At 44.4% G+C, this 13,423-nt stretch overlaps 1 protein-coding gene across 5 annotated transcripts in view; it reads right to left on the bottom strand.

The window, feature by feature from the left end:
- The window catches only part of DAAM2 (dishevelled associated activator of morphogenesis 2), a 249,283-nt gene that overhangs the window by 112,591 nt on the left and 123,269 nt on the right, over positions 1 to 13,423 (bottom strand). For all 5 annotated transcript variants that reach the window (XM_069768319.1, XM_069768322.1, XM_069768318.1 and 2 more), the window contains exon 6: positions 233 to 566. In XM_069768319.1, the coding sequence (XP_069624420.1) occupies positions 233 to 566 (334 nt within the window). The remainder of the gene's footprint in view (positions 1 to 232; positions 567 to 13,423) is intronic.

Below are 13,423 nucleotides of genomic sequence, written 5' to 3'. Positions count from 1 at the left end.
GCTCAGCTGCATTCACTTCACATGTGAACAACTAGAAGAAATTGTGTATGAAAATCTCCCAACAAAAGGTTCAAGCTAGACCGCCAAGTGGTTCCCCACTACTATATAAGGACAAGGTGTGGAGTGCGGCGGAGCGTTGCCGGTACGGCGGGGGAGTATACGTTTTTTTATTTTTACACCACACTGAGCACATTAAGTTCTAACCTGAAATGGAAACGTTCATGGTTCTTACCTGAAAGCGCGTGCGTTCGGCAGCGTACACCTGGTAGTGCAGCATGGCTTGTAAGACTTTCTTATGCCCATCCGGCACTAGGCAGACCGCCCCCAGTATCTCCAGGACGGCGATCTTGGTTTTGATGTTCTCAGTCCTTAAACTCTGGGAGATTATGTTGATGCTTTCGGGATGCGCCAATACGTGCGCCCGTCCCTGGGAGTTGTTCATCAGAGCCTTGATACATCCTATAACGGATGTGTGTATGCGGCTCTCCGCCGTGTCGTAATCCATGCTCTTCAGGAAGTTCAGGAGGCACGTCAGACCCTCCAACTCAATGAACCTGGTCACAAACCTGGAGAAGACAGATCAAGAGATGAAGTCAAATCTTCATACAAAGTATCGATCACATACAGTATCTCTAGCAGGGTGCAGTCGTCGGGGCTTACACTAAAAACCTGTAGAATATGCTACATGTGCGATATTATATTATCGCCTCATATTGTTAGAATCATTCCATGACATGATGCTATAATATTATAAGCTGCGTTATATTATATGTGGTCGATGGCATCATAATTGGATTCTTCGATGGAAGTCGTCCAGAAGTTATCTCCACATTGACCGTCATGACTTCGACCTTCATAAAACTTTACTATATTCCGCTGCCGGTCGGCAAGGAAGCCACAAGGAATTTAATTTTGGATTGTTCCCAAATATAAAGAGCATTTCTGATAATAAGCAAAACTGGGTGAAGAACTGTGGAGGCCACAAACCAAACATTCTCTAATTTTTGTCCACTCCTTTAGATTTGAATGGCGGTTAAAATAGAAAAAAATGCTCAAATAAACCAGGATATGGATTAAAGATACAATAAAAAGGTGATGCACAGTATCACAAGTGCATAAAAATAATCATATAGTGCCCAACTCACATAACAATGTAGTGCCCAAGTATAACCACCACACAGTGCTCTGATAATATCATAATACCACCACACAGTGTCCTGATAATATCTTAATACCGCCACACAGTGCTCTGATAATATCATACCACCACACAGTGCTCTGATAATATCATTATACCACCACACAGTGCTCTGATAATATCATACCACCACACAGTGCTCTGATAATATCATAATAGCACCACACAGTGCTCTGATAATATCATAATACCACCACACAGTGCTCTGTTAATATCATAATACCACCACACAGTGCTCTGATAATATCATAATACCACCACACAGTGCTCTGATAATATCATAATACCACCACACAGTGCTCTGATAATATCATAATACCACTACATAGTGCTCTGATAATATCATAATACCACCACACAGTGCTCTGATAATATCATAATACCACCACACAGTGCTCTGATAATATCATAATACCACCACACAGTGCTCTGATAATATCATAATACCACCACACAGTGCTCTGATATCATAATACCACCACACAGTGCTCTGATAATATCATAATACCACCACACAGTGCTTTGATAATATCATACCACCACAGTGTTGATAATATCATAATACCACCACACAGTGCTTTGATAATATCATAATACCACCACAGTGTTGATAATATCATAATACCACCACACAGTGCTTTGATAATATTATACCACCACACAGTGCTCTGATAATATCAAAATACCACCACACAGTGCTCTGATAGTATCAAAATACCACCACACAGTGCTCTGATAATATCATAATACCGCCACACAGTGCTCTGATAATATCATAATACCACCACAGTGTTGATAATATCATAATACCACCACACAGTGCTCTGATATCATAATACCACCACACAGTGTTCTGATAATATCATAATACCACCACAGTGTTGATAATATCATAATACCACCACACAGGGCTTTGATAATATTATAATACCACCACACAGTGTTCTAATAATATCATACCACCACACAGTGCTCTGATAATATCATACCACCACACAGTGCTCTGATAATATCATAAAACCACCACAGTGCTCTGATAATATCATAATACCACCACACAGTGCTCTGATAATATAATACCACCACACGGTGTTCTGATATCATAATACCACCACACGGTGTTGATAATATCATAATACCACCACACAGTGCTCTGATATCATAATACCACCACACAGTGTTCTGATAATATCATAATACCACCACAGTGTTGATAATATCATAATACCACCACACAGGGCTTTGATAATATTATAATACCACCACACAGTGTTCTAATAATATCATACCACCACACAGTGCTCTGATAATATCATACCACCACACAGTGCTCTGATAATATCATAAAACCACCACAGTGTTCTGATAATATCATAATACCACCACACAGTACTCTGATAATATCATACCACCACACAGTGCTCTGATAATATCATAATACCACCACACAGTGCTCTGATAATATAATACCACCACACGGTGTTCTGATATCATAATACCACCACACGGTGTTGATAATATCATAATACCACCACACAGTGCTCTGATAATATCATAATACCACCACACAGTGTTCTGATAATATCATACCACCACACAGTGTTCTGATAATATCATAATACCACCACACAGTGTTCTGATAATATCATAATACCACCACACAGTGCTCTAATAATATCATAATACAACCACACACATCGTAACTAAAACCGGCAAACAGTATAAAACTATCCTACTCAAATAATACCAACAGATAGAACCTGATTATACCTGACCTAGTGTGCTTGTGTGGGATAATAAAGTACCCAAATAATATCACTTTACATCATTAATGTTTCCAGGTTATACCACCGCGAGGACTAATAATACCACCAAACAATACTAAACACTCAGCATCACACAAAGATGATTCCATTGAGTGCAAACACCAAACAGTATCTCAAAATTGCCATCACTGAGATTGAATAATAGCACATTAAAGTATCCAAATAATATCACCCTGTATCACACTTAAAGAGCAGCTTTTTATTTAATGATTGATCAGTTGTTACAAAGTTACCTTATAGGGGATGTCACATATTGGTCGTCCTAGGGCCTTGGGAGAACTCTCTTACATTACAGTCCACGTTAGATCCCCGACCATCAGCCCTCCCTGAGAGATCGACCACCGCGCCAAGATCGCCCCTCGCTTCACTTTACCCCCCACACGATAATGAGCCGCTCAATACACATTTGTTTTGGTCCCTTTCCAAGAATAACCCACAAGTTACTTTTCCGCTTTTCCTAAAAATATCTGCAGACTCCAAAAAGGTGAGCGCCGCGCTCCGAAATATTAAGACGAGTCTCAGCCCCCCCCCTGTTGTACGAGAAGTAGGTAAATGGATGATAACATTTCCCGCAAAGCTTCCTGGCAATCAATATGGCTGCCATTAGACCTCCCATAGCGAAAGTCACCCAACTTTCCTAGTAGCCAGAATGACAAACCTTCTCACCGATGCCGGAGAGAGCAATATATCAGTGACACCGGGGGGCTTCATACTTTGTATAGTTCAGAAACCAAGAAAGATTGGTAAAAATGCTAGTGAAGATTGGAGAAGGGTCAGAAGTCTTTAAATGCTGTACAAGGGACTACCTCGTCCTGTTATGGAGACTTGTTTTAGACTCCTCCCACTTGGAAAATAAAAAAGCATAAGAGGAAGATAAAAATCAGTAGAAATCTGAGCGGTAAGACCCCCTGTGCACCAGAACGGAGGTCTGAGATCCTACAGAATACAGGGCACCTGTTAGATACCGGCAATTTGTAACCGTCCTTGAACCCTTTAACACTGAAGCTTCTATCTGCTGCACAACAGACTGCCAGCCCATTCTGCACAGATTTGTTTTACACCCCACCCTTTTACAAACCATATACAGTGGGTGACATAAGTATTGAACACGTCACCAATTTTCCAAGCAAATTTATTTCTAAAGCTGCTACTAACATAAAATTCTCCCCAGATGTCGGTAACAACCCATCCAATCTACACAGGAAAAAAAAAATCACCATAGATGTCCATAAATTATGTGTAACAATGGGAAAAAGTTCTGAACACATGAAGAGAGGTGCAAAAAGCCTTGGAACGTCCTGATACCGACTGAGATTTATCAGTAATTAGAAAGCAATCCTGCCACTTAGTGACCAATAATATCAGCTGGTTCAACCGATGGTCGATAAAAAGATGTCTCACTACCGAGGGGCTACACAAGAAACATCTCATGATGGGTAACACCAGTGAGCTGTCTCAAGACCTTCACAACCTTATTGTGGCAAAACATACTGATGAATGCATTGGTTACAGAAGAATTTCTAAACCACTGAAGGTTCCAGTGAGCACTGCTTGGGCCAAGAATTATCAGAAGAGTTGTCCTAATGCCAAGGTCCAACTGTGAAGAACTACAGAAAGACCTGGAATCAGCAGGTACAATTGTATCAAAGAAAAGTATTAGTAATGCACTCAACCCTCAACCTCAACCTCCCAACTCACAACCTCCATGGTCTGTATGCACGCTCACCACACAGCCTCCACTGCCTGTATGCACGCTCACCACACAACCTCCATGGCCTGTATGCACGCTCACCATGCAACCTCCATGGCCTGTATGCACGCTCACCACGCAACCTCCATTGCCTGTATGCACGCTCACCATGCAACCTCCATTGCCTGTATGCACGCTCACCATGCAACCTCCATTGCCTGTATGCACGCTCACCATGCAACCTCCATGGCCTGTATGCACACTCAGCATGCAACCTCCATTGCCTGTATGCACACTCACCATGCAACCTCCATTGCCTGCATGCACACTCAGCATGCAACCTCCATGGCCTGCATGCACACTCACCACGCAACCTCCATTGCCTGTATGCACACTCACCATGCAACCTCCATTGCCTGCATGCACGCTCACCACGCAACCTCCATAGCCTGTATGCACGCTCACCATGCAACCTCCATAGCCTGTATGGGCACTCACCACGCAACGTCCATTGCCTGTATGCACGCTCACCATGCAACCTCCATAGCCTGTATGCACGCTCACCATGCAACCTCCATTGCCTGTATGCATGCTCACCATGCAACCTCCATGGCCTGTATGCACACTCAGCATGCAACCTCCATTGCCTGTATGCACACTCACCATGCAACCTCCATTGCCTGCATGCACTCAGCATGCAACCTCCATTGCCTGTATGCACACTCACCATGCAACCTCCATTGCCTGCATGCACGCTCACCACGCAACCTCCATAGCCTGTATGCACGCTCACCATGCAACCTCCATAGCCTGTATGGGCACTCACCACGCAACGTCCATTGCCTGTATGCACGCTCACCATGCAACCTCCATAGCCTGTATGCACGCTCACCATGCAACCTCCATAGCCTGTATGCACGCTCACCATGCAACCTCCATTGCCTGTATGCATGCTCACCATGCAACCTCCATGGCCTGTATGCACACTCAGCATGCAACCTCCATGGCCTGTATGCACACTCACCATGCAACCTCCATTGCCTGTATGCACACTCACCATGCAACCTCCATTGCCTGCATGCACGCTCACCATGCAACCTCCATAGCCTGTATGGGCACTCACCACGCAACGTCCATTGCCTGTATGCACGCTCACCATGCAACCTCCATAGCCTGTATGCACGCTCACCATGCAACCTCCATTGCCTGCATGCACGCTCACCACGCAACCTCCATAGCCTGTATGCACACTCACCATGCAACCTCCATAGCCTGTATGGGCACTCACCACGCAACGTCCATTGCCTGTATGCACACTCACCATGCAACCTCCATAGCCTGTATGGGCACTCACCACGCAACGTCCATTGCCTGTATGCACGCTCACCATGCAACCTCCATAGCCTGTATGCACACTCACCATGCAACCTCCATTGCCTGTATGCACACTCACCATGCAACCTCCATTGCCTGCATGCACGCTCACCATGCAACCTCCATTGCCTGTATGCACGCTCACCACACATGACTCCATTTCTGAACATAAAACATGTTCAAGTGCTTTTACACTTTACTCAACAACATTTATACAAGCCTGTGAAATACTGGAAGAATATAGTCTGGTCAGAGGAGACCAAAATTGAACTCTTTGAATGACATAATAAAGACCATGTTTGGAGGCCAAAAGGCACTGCATATCACCCCAAAACACCATGCCTACAGTGAAGTATGGAGGTGGGAACATTATAGTGTGAGGTTGTTTTTCAGCATACAGCACTGGCAAACCTCATGGAACTGAAGGACGGATGAATGGACAAATGTACTGAGACATTGAAAATAATCTGCTGCCATCTACCATGATGATGAAGATGAAACAAGGGTGGACATCTCAGAAAGACGATGATCCCAAACACACATCAAAGGAAAATCTCAACTGGTTTCAGGGAAAGAAAATAAAACTGCTAGGATGTCTGAGCCGATCACCGGACCTGACTCCAAGAGAAAATGTATGGAAGGAACTAAAGCTCAGAGATCATAGAAGGAGCCACAGAAGCTTCAGGATGTGAAGAGTGTTTGTGTGGAAGAATGAGACAATATCACACCTGAGCAATGCCCTTCTGTCCCATAGTAGGACCCCCGCGCTGTCACAGATGGGGTCCTGTTACAGATTTTGCCTTTCGGTTATGGTTCTGACATCAGATCTTGGGTTGGCCGGTGGTTCAGCAGCTCGGCGTCACGTATAATCCTGGCAGCCGGTCATGGACTGGGGTCTTCTCCAGCGGCTGCCCGCCTGGCTCTGTATCCGTGTATCCCAACAGAACGTCTTTTGTTTTCGGTCTATAAATGTCTTGTTTGCAGTCTCTGCGGATGGAAACCATCTGGTCTTCTCCTGACACTCGGAATATCCTCAGGTAGGTCTCTGGGGGGGGACGCTGGCCGGGCTCCACTTCATCCGGCAGGTTGGCCGCCATCACATACAATGTAGCAGAATAATAATGTTTTCATGGAAGACGCTGACACATCGTCCCCTCCATTGTACCAAGGTGTTCAGGGAAGGATCCTGTCCATGTATGATTAGTCCTGGTGGCTGCGCCGGATCCCTGAATCCTGAACATCTGGAATCTCGTAATGTTACATTAGAAGCTCTAAGAGAAATGTACCTCACCATCACCGATCACCATAAAACCATCATTACTAGAAATCCAATCGACCCCACAGATGTCCTAAGGAATCGCCACCGCTCCCACCGCGGTCCAAACCCAGAAGAACAAAGTATGAGAAGCTTCTACAACTGGAGAAGATACAAACCCGAACTGCACCAAGTCATATAACAATGATTTACCGCAAACATATATATTATACCAGCTGAAGAGCCCGGGCAGAGCAACGCGCACAAGAAAAAGCAACGCTCCAGCACTGGAACACGGAACACAACCTGCGCCATTTTGTGGAAGCAAAAGTATTTTTTTAAACACAATATTAACCCCTTAACGACTGCCGATACAACTTTTAATGGCTGCAGTTAAGGGGCCTTATTCCTCCTGCACCTCACGCTCCTCCTTCTTACACAGCATTTTTCTGCAGCACAGCTTTTCTCCTTTATAGTCGCCCCCGCCGGCAGCACCTCACACTCCTCTTCTACATACAATCGGAAACACTTGATCCCCAGAGAAAATGCACTGAAGCGTATCGTACACACAGCCGACTTCTTCTGCAGCACTTTTCTCCTTTAGACCTCGTTCACACGTTATTTGGTCAGTATTTTTACCTCAGTATTTGTAAGCCAAAACTTGGAGTAAAACAATCAGAGGAAAAGTAGATTAGAAACACGTCACCACCATCTCTCATTTTCACCTCACACCTCTCATTTTCACCTCACTACTCTCATTTTCACCTCACTCATCTCATTTTCACCTCACTCATCTCATTTTCACCTCACTCCTCTCATTTTCACCTCACTCCTCTCATTTTCACCTCACTCCTCTCATTTTCACCTCACTCCTCTCATTTTCACCTCACTCCTCTCATTTTCACCTCACACCTCTCATTTTCACCTCACTCCTCTCATTTTCACCTCACTCCTCTCATTTTCACCTCACTCATCTCATTTTCACCTCACACCTCTCATTTTCACCTCACACCTCTCATTTTCACCTCACACCTCTCATTTTCACCTCACACCTCTCATTTTCACCTCACACCTCTCATTTTCACCTCACTCCTCTCATTTTCACCTCACTCCTCTCATTTTCACCTCACTCCTCTCATTTTCACCTCACACCTCTCATTTTCACCTCACTCATCTCATTTTCACCTCACTCATCTCATTTTCACCTCACTCATCTCATTTTCACCTCACACCTCTCATTTTCACCTCACTCATCTCATTTTCACATCACTCATCTCATTTTCACCTCACTCATCTCATTTTCACCTCACTCCTCTCATTTTCACCTCACTCCTCTCATTTTCACCTCACACCTCTCATTTTCACCTCACACCTCTCATTTTCACCTCACACCTCTCATTTTCACCTCACACCTCTCATTTTCACCTCATTCATCTCATTTTCACCTCACTCCTCTCATTTTCACCTCACACCTCTCATTTTCACCTCACACCTCTCATTTTCCCCTCACTATTTTCCCCACACACCTCTCATTTTCCCCTCACTATTTTCCCATCACACATGCACAGCAACTTCCTGTTATGAGCACAGTAATCCATGAGGCTCTTCCCTTACCCTTGACATCAAGCCTCACAGGAGCAACTCCATTCTAGACACGACACAGCTAGATGTGGCCTGTGCCTGCCGCTCACTGATACTCTAAAGACGCACTGATACACGTCGCAGCTGGTGAGTTGTGAATGGTGGCTTTTGAAGTGAATGTGTCTCCGCCCGTGTGCTCTAACAACGTGGGCCGTGTGGACGGGGCTTTGCGTGTGGAGTGAGTGTGGCTATGTGGAGTGGGCGAGGCTTGATACACACACACACATACATACATACACTCAGCTTTATATACAAACTGTAGATATCCTGTACTGATCCATCCTGTAATATCCTGCAGAGCTGCACTCTCTATTCTGCTGGTGCAGTCACTGTGTACATACATTACATTGCTGATCCTGAGTTACATCCTGTATTATACCCCAGAGCTGCGCTGACTATTCTGCTGGTGCAGTCACTATGTACATACATTACATTACTGATCCTGAGTTACATCCTGTATTATACTCCAGAGCTGCACTCACTATTCTGCTGGTGCAGTCACTGTGTACATACATTACATTACTGATCCTGAGTTACATCCTGTATTATACTCCAGAGCTGCACTCACTATTCTGCTGGTGCAGTCACTGTGTACATACATTACATTACTGATCCTGAGTTACATCCTGTATTATACCCCAGAGCTGCGCTGACTATTCTGCTGGTGCAGTCACTATGTACATACATTATATTACTGATCCTGAGTTACATCCTGTATTATACCCCAGAGCTGCGCTCACTATTCTGCTGGTGCAGTCACTGTGTGCATACATTACATTACTGACCCTGAGTTACCTCCTGTATTATACCCCAGAGCTGCACTCACTATCCTGCTGGTGCAGTCACTGCGTACATACATTACATTACTGATCCTGAGTTACATCCTGTATTATACCCCAGAGCTGCACTCACTATTCTGCTGGTGCAGTCACTGTGTACATACATTACATTACTGATCCTGAGTTACATCCTGTATTATACCCAGAGCTGCACTCACTATTCTGCTGGTGCAGTCACTGTGTACATACATTACATTACTGACCCTGAGTTACCTCCTGTATCATACTCCAGAGCTGCGCTCACTATTCTGCTGGTGCAGTCACTGTGTACATACATTACATTACTGATCCTGAGTTACATGCTGTATTATACCCCAGAGCTGCACTCACTATTCTGCTGGTGCAGTCACTGTGTACATACATTACATTACTGACCCTGAGTTACCTCCTGTATCATACTCCAGAGCTGCGCTCACTATTCTGCTGGTGCAGTCACTGTGTACATACATTACATTACTGATCCTGAGTTACATCCTGTATTATACCCCAGAGCTGCACTCACTATTCTGCTGGTGCAGTCACTGTGTACATACATTACATTACTGACCCTGAGTTACCTCCTGTATCATACTCCAGAGCTGCGCTCACTATTCTGCTGGTGCAGTCACTGTGTACATACATTACATTACTGATCCTGAGTTAAATCCTGTATTATACCCCAGAGCTGCACTCACTATTCTGCTGGTGCAGTCACTGTGTACATACATTGCATTACTGACCCTGAGTTACCTCCTGTATTATACTCCGGAGCTGCACTCACTATTCTGCTGGTGCAGTCACTGTGCACATACATTACATTACTGACCCTGAGTTACATCCTGTATTATACTCCAGAGCTGCGCTCACTATTCTGCTGGTGCAGTCACTGTGTGCATACATTACATTACTGATCCTGAGTTACATCCTGTATTATACTCCGGAGCCGCACTCACTATTCTGCTGGTGCAGTCACTGTGTACATACATTACTGATCCTGAGTTACATCCTGTATTATACCCCAGAGCTGCACTCACTATTCTGCTGGTGCAGTCACTATGTACATACATTACTGATCCTGAGTTACATCCTGTATTATACTCCAGAGCTGCACTCACTATTCTGCTGGTGCAGTCACTATGTACATATATTACTGATCCTGAGTTACATCCTGTATTATACCCCAGAGCTGCACTCACTATTCTGCTGGTGCAGTCACTATGTACATACATTACATTACTGATCCTGAGTTACATCCTGTATTATACTCCAGAGCTGCACTCACTATTCTGCTGGTGCAGTCACTGTGTACATACATTACTGATCCTGAGTTACATCCTGTATTATACTCCAGAGCTGCACTCACTATTCTGCTGGTGCAGTCACTGTGTACATACATTACATTACTGATCCTGAGTTACCTCCTGCATTATACCCCAGAGCTGCACTCACTATTCTGCTGGTGCAGTCACTGTGTACATACATTACTGATCCGGAGTTACATCCTGTATTATACTCCAGAGCTGCACTCACTATTCTGCTGTTGCAGTCACTGTGTACATACATTACATTGCTGATCCTGAGTTACATCCTGTATTATACCCCAGAGCTGCGCTGACTATTCTGCTGGTGCAGTCACTATGTACATACATTACATTACTGATCCTGAGTTACATCCTGTATTATACTCCAGAGCTGCACTCACTATTCTGCTGGTGCAGTCACTGTGTACATACATTACATTACTGATCCTGAGTTACATCCTGTATTATACTCCAGAGCTGCACTCACTATTCTGCTGGTGCAGTCACTGTGTACATACATTACATTACTGATCCTGAGTTACATCCTGTATTATACCCCAGAGCTGCGCTGACTATTCTGCTGGTGCAGTCACTATGTACATACATTATATTACTGATCCTGAGTTACATCCTGTATTATACCCCAGAGCTGCGCTCACTATTCTGCTGGTGCAGTCACTGTGTGCATACATTACATTACTGACCCTGAGTTACCTCCTGTATTATACCCCAGAGCTGCACTCACTATCCTGCTGGTGCAGTCACTGCGTACATACATTACATTACTGATCCTGAGTTACATCCTGTATTATACCCCAGAGCTGCACTCACTATTCTGCTGGTGCAGTCACTGTGTACATACATTACATTACTGATCCTGAGTTACATCCTGTATTATACCCAGAGCTGCACTCACTATTCTGCTGGTGCAGTCACTGTGTACATACATTACATTACTGACCCTGAGTTACCTCCTGTATCATACTCCAGAGCTGCGCTCACTATTCTGCTGGTGCAGTCACTGTGTACATACATTACATTACTGATCCTGAGTTACATGCTGTATTATACCCCAGAGCTGCACTCACTATTCTGCTGGTGCAGTCACTGTGTACATACATTACATTACTGACCCTGAGTTACCTCCTGTATCATACTCCAGAGCTGCGCTCACTATTCTGCTGGTGCAGTCACTGTGTACATACATTACATTACTGATCCTGAGTTACATCCTGTATTATACCCCAGAGCTGCACTCACTATTCTGCTGGTGCAGTCACTGTGTACATACATTACATTACTGACCCTGAGTTACCTCCTGTATCATACTCCAGAGCTGCGCTCACTATTCTGCTGGTGCAGTCACTGTGTACATACATTACATTACTGATCCTGAGTTAAATCCTGTATTATACCCCAGAGCTGCACTCACTATTCTGCTGGTGCAGTCACTGTGTACATACATTGCATTACTGACCCTGAGTTACCTCCTGTATTATACTCCGGAGCTGCACTCACTATTCTGCTGGTGCAGTCACTGTGCACATACATTACATTACTGACCCTGAGTTACATCCTGTATTATACTCCAGAGCTGCGCTCACTATTCTGCTGGTGCAGTCACTGTGTGCATACATTACATTACTGATCCTGAGTTACATCCTGTATTATACTCCGGAGCCGCACTCACTATTCTGCTGGTGCAGTCACTGTGTACATACATTACTGATCCTGAGTTACATCCTGTATTATACCCCAGAGCTGCACTCACTATTCTGCTGGTGCAGTCACTATGTACATACATTACTGATCCTGAGTTACATCCTGTATTATACTCCAGAGCTGCACTCACTATTCTGCTGGTGCAGTCACTATGTACATATATTACTGATCCTGAGTTACATCCTGTATTATACCCCAGAGCTGCACTCACTATTCTGCTGGTGCAGTCACTATGTACATACATTACATTACTGATCCTGAGTTACATCCTGTATTATACTCCAGAGCTGCACTCACTATTCTGCTGGTGCAGTCACTGTGTACATACATTACTGATCCTGAGTTACATCCTGTATTATACTCCAGAGCTGCACTCACTATTCTGCTGGTGCAGTCACTGTGTACATACATTACATTACTGATCCTGAGTTACATCCTGTATTATACTCCAGAGCTGCACTCACTATTCTGCTGGTGCAGTCACTGTGTACATACATTACATTACTGATCCTGAGTTACCTCCTGCATTATACCCCAGAGCTGCACTCACTATTCTGCTGGTGCAGTCACTGTGTACATACATTACTGATCCGGAGTT

Source organism: Ranitomeya imitator, chromosome 5, assembly GCF_032444005.1.
Source record: "Ranitomeya imitator isolate aRanImi1 chromosome 5, aRanImi1.pri, whole genome shotgun sequence".
In the NCBI taxonomy this organism is placed as follows: Eukaryota; Metazoa; Chordata; class Amphibia; order Anura; family Dendrobatidae; genus Ranitomeya; species Ranitomeya imitator.
The sequence above is the reverse complement of the archived record's forward strand: the minus strand, read 5'-3'. Positions and strand labels throughout refer to the sequence as shown.